The sequence below is a fragment of the Erinaceus europaeus genome, chromosome 17 (assembly GCF_950295315.1).
Source record: "Erinaceus europaeus chromosome 17, mEriEur2.1, whole genome shotgun sequence".
NCBI classification, from domain to species: domain Eukaryota; kingdom Metazoa; phylum Chordata; class Mammalia; order Eulipotyphla; family Erinaceidae; genus Erinaceus; species Erinaceus europaeus.
In genome coordinates, this window is record NC_080178.1 from 61,933,082 (window position 1) to 61,944,640 (window position 11,559).

The window sequence follows — 11,559 nt, forward strand, 5'->3', positions numbered from 1 at the left end:
CAGCGAGACCCTGAGCTTGAGCCCAAGGAGACTGATCAGTGGTGACATCAAGCCTGTGCAAAGCCCTGGGGTTCATTCCTCCACCTCACATCTTACAAAACATTGAAATTGTAGAAGCAGAGGGGACAGGTAGTGGTGCAACTGGTTAAGTGCCCATGGTATGGTGCGCAAAGACCTGGATTCAAGCCCCTGGTCCCCACATGCAGGAGGAAAACTTCACAAGTGGTGAAGCAGGGCTGGAGGTGTCTCTGTCTCTTTTCCTCTCTATCACTCCCTCCTCTTTCCGTTTCTGTCTCTAATAATAAATAAATAATTTTTATGTATTATTATTTTTAATAATTTTTTTAAATTGTAGAAATAAAACTATTGGCTGGGGGGGTGTGGTATGGGGAGACAATGCAGTGGAGCATAGCACTTGAATGTGTGAAGTCCAGAGTTTAATCTGGAACCACATATGTGAGAGTGGTACTCTGGTGTCTCTGTCACAAATCAATATTTTAAAGTCTTGTTTCTTTATTAATGAGAGAAAGAGAATCAGAGCATATGAAAGAGAATCTGACACATATGATACCAAGGATTGAACTTAGAAGCTCATGCCTGAGAGTCCAACACTTCATCCACTACACCACCTCCTGGGGTGCCAAATCTTTTTAAATGCTCTAGAGTCGGGGCAGGGAGGTAGCACACATTGTAGTGTGCAAGGACCCAAGTTCAAGCCCCTGGTCCCAACCTGCAGTTGGGGAAGTTTCTGTCTCCATGTGAGTGGTGAAACAATACTACAAATCAATCTCTCTCTCTCTCTCTCCTTCCTCCTTCACTATCTCCCCTTTCCCTCTCAACTTCTATCTCTACCCAAAAAAACAAACAAGTAGTGATGAAGCTCTCTCTATATATCTCTATCTCCCCATTGCTCTCAATTTTACTATCTATCCAATAAATAATAAAGAAGTACAATATTTAACATAAATAACTGAAAGCTCTAGAGGCTAGTTGGCTCTCTGATCAGAATGGCACTAAAAAAGAAATGTGCTGGGACTTGAGAGACAACCAACCAAGCAGATGACACTTTTAGTGGCAGAGTGTGGAGGGGGGTGGATTAGAGGCCCCTGGGGCCCCCACAGGGCCACAGTCACAGATTGCCTAACACAGCCCCACTGGCAGACACTGTCAGCTCAGAGTGTTGAGTGTTGGGAAAGTCTGGGTGCACTCATAAGCGACTGGCATGCAGCCCCTCTCTCTGTCCCTGTCTCTGCAGACGGACCCCTTCTGGACAGCTAGCTCGCTGTCGCCCTCCGAGCACAGGGAGGCCCAGAACCAGTCCATCTGCAGCCTGGGGGAGCTGCTGGAGCTGGCCAAGGGCAACGCCACACTGCTGCTCAACCTCCGAGACCCCCCAAGGGAGCATCCCTTCCGCAGCAGCTTCCTCAACATCACCCTGGAGGCCTTGCTGCGCTCAGGTTTTCCTCAGCACCAGGTGAGGGGTAGCTTATGCCTGCTGTGCTCCCTCTGCAGACCTCAGCTTCCACATTTGTAAAAAGTCACCCCCTGCTCACCAGAGGCCAGGAGCTAGCTCACCTGCTGTAATGCATACTTTCCCGTGCATGCAGACCTGGGTTTGAACCCCCAGCCATTGCAGGAAACACCTACACGGGGAAGAAGCAGTGTTGTGGTATCTCTGTATCTCTTTCTGTCTCTCATCATCTATTAAAAAAAAATTTTTTTTGAGTGTCTGCTAGGAGCCATGAAGTTGAAATTGTGGTGGTCCAGGAGGTGGTGCAGTGGGTAAAGCAATGGATTCTCAGGCATGAGGTCCCAAGTTCAATCCCTGGCTGCACATGTACCAGAGTGATGTCTGGTTCTTTCTCTCTCCTCCTGTCTTTCTCATTAATAAATAAATAAATAATATTTTTTAAAAGAAACTGAAATTGTGCAGGCACAGAGCCCCAGCAGTAATTCTGGCAGCCACTCACCTTTCTGACAGGGTCAGAATGGGGACTAAAGGGACACAAGAAAAAAATTTTTAAATGTGCAGGGGAAATAATTAAAAATTGTGGCCCTGGAGGTGACCCAGAGGGTGGAGTGCTGGACTTGTGCTAGCTTAGTCCCCGCAATGCATTTGCCAGAGGGAAGTTCTGAATCTCTTTCTCCTTACTTTCTTGCTCTCTCTCTCTCTCTCTCTCATTAATATCTAGAGGTGTTTTGTTTTTTTTTTAAATCAGAGCACTGCTCAGCTCTCGCTTACAGTAGGGCAAGGTAACAGGTGTCAGGTATCAGGGACTGAGCTAAGAACCTTAGAGCCTCAGGTAAGAAAGTCTTTTGCAGAGCCACAATGCTACCATCCCAGAAAATAAATCTTTTTAAAAAATAAACAAAATAGGGGCCGGGTGGTGGCGCACCTGGTTGAGCACATGTTACAGTGCGTAAGGACCTGGGTTCGATCCCCCAGTCCTCACCTGCAGGGGAAAGCTCTGCAAGTGGTGAAGCAGTGCTGCAGGTGTCTCTCTGTCTCTCACCTTCTCTATTCCTCCTTCCCTCTCTATTTCTGACTGTCTCTATCCAATAAATAAAAATTTAAAAATAAATAAATAAACAAAATGAGGGCCAGGCAGTGGCACACCTGGTAGAGTGCACACATTAGCCCCACTCCTCACCTTCAGGTCGTGCTTCATGTGTAGTGAGGCAGGTCTGCAGGTGTCTTTCTCTCTCACTCTGTCTCCCCCTCCTCTCTCACTTTTTCTCTCTTATCAAATAAAAATAGAAGGGGGAGAAGGGAGGAATGGCTGCTGGGAGCAATGGGTTCATAGTGTAGTGCATTCACCGAGCCCCAGAAACAACTTTATTGGTAATAAAAATAATCATAAAATAATAAATAAAATGACAACTGGGGAGGTGACTCAGTAGAACTTTGAACTTTCTTGTCTGAGATACCTGGTTCCATCCCAAGCACTGCATGCACTAGAATGATACTCTGGCTTCTCATTCTCTCTCGCTTATATGAAACTCTCACTTGTAGGTAATAAATAAGACTACGGGGGGAAAAAAATCAAAAGATAAAACATGCAAAGGGTAGACTCAGTTCCAGATTCTCCAGAACACTGTCAGAAAGAACCTGCCTTGGCACAGCATCGCCCACAAGTGGTGCGATGCCTGAGGATGAGAGGACTTCATTCCTGACTTCTCATGTTAGAATGTGGTGGCCCCGCGAGTGGTGGCCCCGCGCACAGTGGCTGCTGCTTGGGATATCAGGATTTAGAGGGGACACTTCTAAAACGCTGCAATAGACATTCACAGGCTAGACTGGGGCCAGGTTGTACCCCAAAAGGTGATGACTATCTACATTTACACTTTCACTGTGTCAGGTGTATCTTGTTTAATCCTTCCAGGTTCTCTAAAAAGGAAGACACTCAAACCCCTTTAGACAGAGGACATATAACAAGCTACCCCTTCTCCTTCCCCTTCCCCCTCCCTGCAGGTCCTGTGGCTGCCCAACAGGCAGAGGTCCTACGTGCGGAAGGTGGCCCCTGGCTTCCAGCAGACATCAGGCTCCAAGGAGGCAGCTGCCAGTCTGCAGAAAGGCCACATCCAGTGGCTGAACCTGCGCTACACTCAGGTGTCCCGCCATGAGCTCAGGTGCCCACCCAGCCTGGCCCCAGTACCACCTGGGGAGGGCTGGACACCCAGCTGCCCAAAGCATTCAGAGCAGAGAGGTTGACAGGACTGGGAGCTTGTTTAGCTGCTGCATCCCATGGGAGCAGCAAGGACAGCACCAGGGGAGGAGAGCTTTACAGAGCTTGGTGCTGTGTATGGTGCTGTGTATGGTGCCAATCTCCCTTGACCTCTCTTTCTCTCAGAAGAATAAAGAAAAGCAAGCTGGGCTGCAGCGGCCACTCAGTGGGAGCACGTGTGCCTGTGGCCTTGAACTGGCCCACATTAGAAAAGTAAAGCTGGGGCTGGGTGGTGGTGCACCTGGTTGAGCACATGTATTACAATGTGCAAGGACCCGGGTTCTAGCCCCCGGTCCCCACCTGCAGGGGGAAAACTTTACAAGTGGTGAAACAGGGTTGCAGGTGTCTCTCTATATCTCTCCCTCTCTATAACCCCCCTCCCTCTTGATTTCTGGCTGTCTCTATCCAATAAATAAAGATAATAATAATAATAATAATAATAATAATAAGTAAAGCAGTGAGGTTAAGCAAACTCTGTGCCCTGCCTGCAGGGACTACGCCTCCTGGAACCTGAGCGTCAACCTCTATACAGTCAACGCACCCTGGCTCTTCTCCCTGCTGTGGTGTGCGGGAGTCCCCTCTGTCACTTCTGACAACTCCCACACACTGTCCCAGGTGCCTTCCCCACTCTGGATCCTGGTGAGTCCTAGGGCTAGGGGGGAGCGGAGGATGCACACTGAGGGCTCTCTCTAATGCAGGCTTGAAGCTGGGGAGGCACCCAGTGGAGCTCATAAACAGGTCTGGGGGCAGAGGGTGTTCAGAGAAGCAGTCACTGGAGGTCCCTGAAAAGTAACTACTTGGGTTGAGCACGAGAAATCTGTTGTTTTTTAATCAGATATTATTTTCTAGGAAGGAACTGCACTGGAAATAGAGGGCAATGGACACATTAGGGATATTAAAACTGCTCAGAGTATCTGGTAAATAAAGCTAGTTCTTAGTTCCTTGAAAAGCACAGACAAACATTCCAGAGTCCAGTCCCAGATCTGCCCTGGGGGACTTGGAGGAGCCTTTGGCCCCCCATCTATGTTCCCCCTGCATCCTCCCTGAGGTCATGAATGGCAGATGGAGTCTCAGAAGAGACTACTGAGGGAGTCAGGTGGTAGCACAGCGGGTTAAGTGCATGTGGCGCAAAGCACAAGGACCGGGGATTGAGCCCCTGGCTCCCCACCTGCAGGGGAGTCGCTTCACAGGTGGTGAAGCAGGTCTGTTGGTGTCTGTCTTTCTCTCCTCCTCTCTGTCTTTCCCCTCCTCTCTTCATTTCTCTCTGTCCTATCTAACAACAACAATACAACAGTAAAACAAGGCAACAAAAGGGAATAAATAAATAAATAAGTATTTAAAAACAACATTTAAAAAAAGAGAGAGAGAGACAGCTGAGATTGTGAATCAGCTCTGGGCTCCAGCTGGTTCCATCCACTCACTTGCCCCTTGTTTTTGAAAACTTCACTCGGTGAGATGAAATTGCTTATGTGACAGTGCTCACATTTATGATAGGGCACACTCAGACTTCCAGGCCACAGGTGTTGACTACCAGTGAAGAAGTGTCACTGGCCTGGCCCTTTCTGCTCTCCCAAATGGAGGAGGAGGAGGCCTGAGGCCTGGCTGCATTGGGGCCCCTGCCTAGAGGGGGAGCCCCTAGATCCACTGTGTGTCCTTTAGTACACAGCACTCTTCGACTTCCTGCATGGGCCTGCCAGTCGCACCTTCACACTCTCTGTCTACCTACCCCTTGGTTCTTGCTTAGGGAGCCCTTAGGTATATAACCCTCCAGGCATCAGGCAGACCACTGACATCCTGCATGCTGGCCGTTTTTCTTCTTTTTTGGTGGGGCAAAGGCCTCCCACATACATGGGGGTTCACTGCTGCAGGCCTGTCTTTTTCATCTGGGAGGAGACACTGTAACACCAGAGCTGCCTCTGGTGCTGCAGCACCTCCCAAAGAATGCTGGGGCTCCAGCCTGGGCTCACACAGGGAAATGCAGGTCCCCCCCCCCCCTAATGCTGCCTCTCTGGCCCTGCCCACATCTTTTATTCTGTGCACACACAAATACACACACCTCCAGACCCTCAGCTCACCATGGTCAGAGCCTACTCTCAAGCCCCAGGCCATCTCCAGACCGGGACTGTCCTTCTGTTCACAGCCGCCAGACGAGTACTGTCTCATGTGGGTCACGGCAGACCTGATCTCCTTCACCCTTATCGTGGGCATCTTCGTGTTCCAGAAGTGAGTGGCTCTGGTCCCCCTTCCACATCTTCCCACCTCCAGGCAGGCCTACCACCCCCACCCCCCACCCCCCCACACACACGCCCAACCCGGTGAAACCCACAGAACCGTGGGCCAGGAGCAGGCTTGACAGACAACTACCCCGTACTGGGGGCAAGGAGGATGCCCCAAGGCCCAACCTGCCCCAGGCCCCAACCTGCCCTCAGCAGAGGGGACCCACTGGGCTCTGCCAGTAAGTCCCGCCCCTCCAGGCTCCTCCCCTCCAGGTTCTGGGGCGGACTCTCACGGGCCTCAGCACCTGCTACCAGTGCACCCCCCACCCCATGCGCCTGCAGGGACTGTGGGGAGGGCAGGGCCGGCGGGCGGGCTCCGGGAGGGCCCAGGACCAGCCAGGAAGCAGGGGCGGGGTTTGTTCTTGACTGACGTTCTCTCTCTGTCCCATCGCTCTGATCCGGCGCTTGGCCCTCCTCTCTCCCCTCCCCCCTCTCTGCTGCACTCTGGCCTCTCAGCTATCACTTGATCAGGTAATTCTGGTGGGTGACTCCTCCTCCTCCTGCTCCTCTTTCACCCTCCCAGTGCGCCTCTCTCCAGCTCCAAGGATCCCTTTGTGCTGAGTCCTGAGCTTGGGGCTGGCTGTCTCCAGGCCCCCTCCAGCTGTCTCGCCCTGGCCTGAGACCCCCTCCCTCCCAGCTCTTCTCCGTTGTCTCACCCAGCCTGTGCCTCTGCTCTCTGTCCCTCTGCTGCCTAAGCGGGCTGGGGCCAGTGGATGTGGGACTTGCAGGCTGCTGAACTGGCCTCTCAGCACCAAAGTTTCTTCCCTTTGTGGAGGGAGCATTGACAGGGCACCCCCACCACAGTCTGGCACCCCTATCTGTCTCTTCCTCTCTGGTCAGCCTCCCCCTCCCATCTTTCTGTGTCTCTCATCCCTTTTTATCTCTTTCTCTTTATGTCTGAACCCCCCCCCCCCAACACACAGCCTCCCCCACTGTCTCAGGAAGAGCACCTCACATTGGTTGAGCTTCTGGTCCCCTTAGTCCCTGTCCCTGTCTATACAGACCCTAACTAGCACTTTTCTTCCTGGATTTCCAGGATCCTCCTGAGTCCTGGGCTAGTGGGCCCTCCAAGGGCAGGTGGCTTCCCTGGCCAGTTTCCAGGAAGAGGAACGTGTGCTTCCTAACCAGGGACCCAGTCCAGAGAAGAGAGGTTGGCCCACAGGAAATCAGGCGTTCCACAGAGCCCCTGTGTGCTGGGGAGGCCACGAGGATGTCACTCGTGTTGGAAAAGACATGCTGGTCCCACTCAGCAGACAACCCAGTGTGTCACTGTCTCCCTGGAGGCCAGGAGAGGCCTATGAAGCAAGACCCTGGGAATCATTTCCACCTGAGCCCAATTTGCCCGAGCTGTTAAATCAATCAGGTTCTTACAGCACTGAAGTTGATGTACAGCCACAAACAGGCTCAGCTATGCCCTCGGGATGTGTAGGGGATGTGTAGACATTATTCCCTCTGCTGCCTGCTTCCTCCTGTCTGTCTGCTCTGCTCCTTGCCTATCTGCACACTTCTCCCTCACTGGCCTCGCCTGGAAACAACTGATTTTTCATGAAGTCTGGGCTCCCTCCACCCACCCCAGCAGGGCTCAGTGCCTTGGGGGGTTGGGTTCTTGTTTCCAAGCTTCTCTTGTGGGTGGAGGGGTATGAGGTGGGGATCCTGACTCCTCCCCTCTGGATCCCAGGACAAGGCTTGTGTGCAAAGGCTGGATACTGGGGTAGGGTGGGGCAGTTCAGGGGAGTTTCAGGGCCCGCTCTGCCTGGCCCTGTACATGTATGTTTGTGGGGGGGGTCAGCTGTGGGGGAATTTGCTCCCCTCTCTGAACTCACTCAATGACTTCACCCCATCTCAGGGGGACTACCTCCCCTTGAGGGATCATAAGTCCTCTGCCAGGGGGCTTGGAGTAGCAGTTTGCCCCAACCCTGTCCTTTCACCCCTCACCTCCAAACCTACGGCATAGTTCTGAGCACAGCCCTCAGTTTCCCCAGACCTGTCTGGAGTGCCCCCTTGCTTCATTCAGCCTGGCTGTGATGGTTCAGATGGCATTCCTAATATGAGTGCCCCAGGGTGGGCTTCAGAGACCTATCTGCTAAGCTTCATCCCCCAGTTTATGCCAGGTTCATAACTGGGGGCACCTGAGACAGATCTGACCACCCCTAGATCTTCTTCCTGAGCCAGGGGAGGTGATTTGAGAGTGGGGTCTGGAGGTAAGAAAGAGGCAGGAGAGCCCTGGCTAGGAACCAGCAGACTCTCACTCGAGTCCCTGCTCTGACCTCTCTGGGCACCAGTATCCCTTTTTATACAGTAAGACAAGAGTTCTGCTAGTTCCTCAGTCCAAATCCAGATGGTGCTCCAGAAGTGGGGAAGCTCCCTGCTCACAGGCAGGTGTGGGGGGACCTGATGCCCACAGGCCATTTCTGCAGGTGGCGTCTGGGTGGCATCCGGAGCTACAACCCTGAGCAGATCATGCTGAGTGCGGCCGTGCGCCGGACTAGCCGGGATGTCAGCATCATGAAGGAGAAGCTCATCTTCTCAGGTATGCGGCCCGCAGGAGGCTGAGGCAGGCTCTGGGTACTGCTCTCTGAACCCCCATGTGCACATGTCGGTGTGCATGCGCCCGCATATGTACATGCACACACACACACACTGCCACCTACAGGTGGGCACCTACCTGTCCAGCCCTCACTGTCACATGTAGGGAAACACCCAGGTCTGTGGCCAATGACAGCTTAGTGTGTGGCTTGGGGGGCTGTGTAAGTAGAGGGTAGGGGTCCACTTTCCTGGTTTAAATGTGGACCCCACAAATACTGATTTCATCCCTGACTGGTGCCACCCCCTCCAGTCATTCCCAGCGGGATGGAGGAAGCTGCAGCATAAACTAATGCTAGGGGGTAGGGAGATAGCACAATGGTTATGCAAAGAGATTCTCTTGCCTGAGACTCCAAAGTCCCAGGTTCAATCCCCTGAGCAGTGCTGTATTTAAAAAATAAAATTAAAAAAAAAGAGGAAAAAGGATGTTGGGAGAGCTCTAACAGATAGGGGGCTGAGCCAGATTAGGGACAGAGCAGAGTATGCAGAATTCCCGGGGCAGTGAGGAAGTTTTGGGGCCCATGTTGAAAGCAGGTGACAAAGGCTAGAGAAAGAGCAGGCCCAGATGCCAAGTGTGACCCAGGTTCAAGCACAGCACAGGTACTACATGAGAAATGCCATGGAACCAGAGGAAGCTGTGGTGTAGACTTTCCCCCTCTCTGTCTCTCAGAATGAAAATGTGGTCCAGAACAGTGAAATGCTATTGTTTCACATGGGTTGAGAGAAAGGCCTCTGACAGATTTACCAAGAGGTGGCACTAGACCTGCATTTTTGTTGTTGTTGTTTGTGTGTTATTGTTGATTGTTATTCTGAGAGATGAGAGTTGAGCCTTTTTTATTATTGTGATTAATTGATTGATTGATTTTTTTAAACAGGTATCACTTATTTTATGGACTGATATTTGAGTAGTTATTTTTTAAATTTTTTTTAAAATTTCTTTATTTTCCCTTTTGTTGTCCTTGTTGTCTTTTTATTGTTGTTGTAGTTATTATTGTTGTTGTTATTGATGTCATCTTTGTTAGATAGGACAGAGAGAAATGGAGAGAGCAGGGAAAGACAGAGGGGGGGAGAGAAAGACACCTGTAGACCTGCTCCACCAACTGTGAAGTGACTCCCCTGCAGGTGGGGAGCAGGGGGCTCGAAGCGGGATCCTTATGCCGGTCCTTGCGCTTTGCGCCACGCGTGCTTAACCCGCTGCGCTACCGCCCAACTCCCTGATTGATTGATTTTATAGAGACAGATATGGGGCAGAGAGAGTGTCAAAGAGGCCGCCACAGCATGAAGCTTCCTTCAGTGTGGTAAGGGCTGGGCTCAAATCTGGGTTACACACTTGGCAAAGCTGCACACTATTCAAGTGATCGATTTTGCCGACCCCTAGGCCTAGTTTTAAGACAAGTATTGGTGGGGAAGTTCCTCACAGGAGAAGGGTCATTGTGTGCAGGTTCCAAGATGACTTTCTCTGGACAGAGCAGGGTGCTTCAGGGGAAGGATACAGGGGAGCCCAGAGGGATCAGCAGAGGCCAAAGAAACCTCAGATGCCATGCTCAGTAGACCCCTGAGCCCAGCAATATCATCAGCCCCCAGTGATGCCCAAGATTTCCTGCAAACTTTCCCCCTGCCACACCCCCAGCCTTCCTTCCTGGTCCCTACGCTTAGCTCCTCACACTCTGCCTCTTCTGACCCCCAGAGATCAGAGATGGCATGGAGGCCTCCGACGAACTCTCTGTCTGTTCAGACAACAGTTACGACACATATGCCAACAGCACAGCCACCTCTGCACACCCCCGGAGGGGCAGCTGCCACACCAAGACCCTCACGGAACAGAGTGGGTCATAACGAAGCCCTGATGGTGTGACACATCAGCCACAGAGCCCAGGGGACTAGAGAAGTGTGTCTGGACTCGGAACACGCTGGGAGCTGGCTCTACAGTCTTCTGCCGGGCTCTAGCCCCTTGTCAACCAGGGCTCTCCTCAAGGAAGGGCTCTCCTCTGCCCTGGGGCTCAGTTGGGCCAAGACTCCAGCCCCATAGGTGCCCTGCAGGCTTGGGGTTCCTCTTGGGAAATGTGTGTCTGGGGTTGGGTCCTCTCTTGGACTGGCCTTCCATCCTGCCCTGGGAGTGGTGAAGGGCCGCTGGAGGTGACGGTGAGTGTCAGTGCCCAAATGTCCCCAGCTGTGTCTGTCTTCCTGCCCACAAGTGACCTCCATTTTGATACAGCCCAAAGGCTGGGCCTTGGCCCCAGCAATGTGCTCTTCACTTCAATCTCAAAGCACAAGGAGCTTCTGTCCTAGAAGAAGCTGCCACAGCTAAAAGCAGACAGTCCTCCCTGACCAGCCTCCCCCTGGATCTTCCCCCACTCAGAGGGCACATGCCCTGGCAGCAGGTCACAGCTGCTCCATCTGGTGGCCCGTGGCTATCAGAGTGACAAACCTTCGGGTTCCCACAGCAGTGGCCACAGAGGATTCCTAGGAGAAGTGTTCTGATTGTCAGGGTGGCTGTGTGGCCAAGGAAGCCTGCACTGGCCCAGGGGGTGGGGGGCGGGGGGAGGGGGCGCTTGACCAAGATTAAAGCTGCCATCTTGACTCGTGTCATTCCTGAATTAATATGGGAGAATGGGGTCTCTGTACTGTGATTCCACTCTGGCTCCATGGTTTGCAGAGGGGCCCAGCAAAAGCAAACATGAGAGTGACAAGGAGACCCCTGTGTTATGGCACTAGGTTCCCACTATCCCCATGGGGTGGAGACCAGCATCCCTAGACTGTGGAAGGGAGATGGTCTGATGCAGGACCTCACCACTCAGAAAGCAGGTTCCTGGGTGTGCCTGTGTCATAGGCAAGACCCGGTGTTAGGACTAGCAGGCCCTGGGTGGCCCAGGTAGGCACTGAGCTCCTTGAACCATGAAGAGGCACAGCCTCTGCCAGGAAGCACCTCTCCCTTGGCAGGGTGCAGTTCCACCAGGCTTCAGTCCAGGCTTTAG

General features: G+C 52.4%; 1 protein-coding gene across 5 annotated transcripts in view; it reads left to right on the forward strand.

The window, feature by feature from the left end:
- Window positions 1–11,164, forward strand: part of GDPD5 (glycerophosphodiester phosphodiesterase domain containing 5) — a 95,932-nt gene extending 84,768 nt beyond the window's left edge. For 4 of the 5 annotated variants that reach the window (XM_016186913.2, XM_060176811.1, XM_060176808.1 and 1 more), the window contains 7 exons: window positions 1,256–1,474; window positions 3,473–3,630; window positions 4,217–4,364; window positions 5,866–5,948; window positions 6,458–6,472; window positions 8,419–8,531; window positions 10,272–11,164. In XM_016186913.2, coding sequence (XP_016042399.1) covers window positions 1,256–1,474; window positions 3,473–3,630; window positions 4,217–4,364; window positions 5,866–5,948; window positions 6,458–6,472; window positions 8,419–8,531; window positions 10,272–10,420 — 885 coding nt within the window. In that variant the 3' untranslated portion in view covers window positions 10,421–11,164. The remainder of the gene's footprint in view (window positions 1–1,255; window positions 1,475–3,472; window positions 3,631–4,216; window positions 4,365–5,865; window positions 5,949–6,457; window positions 6,473–8,418; window positions 8,532–10,271) is intronic. The other variant, XM_060176809.1, reaches the window with a different exon arrangement.
- The last annotated feature ends 395 nt before the right edge of the window (window positions 11,165–11,559 follow it).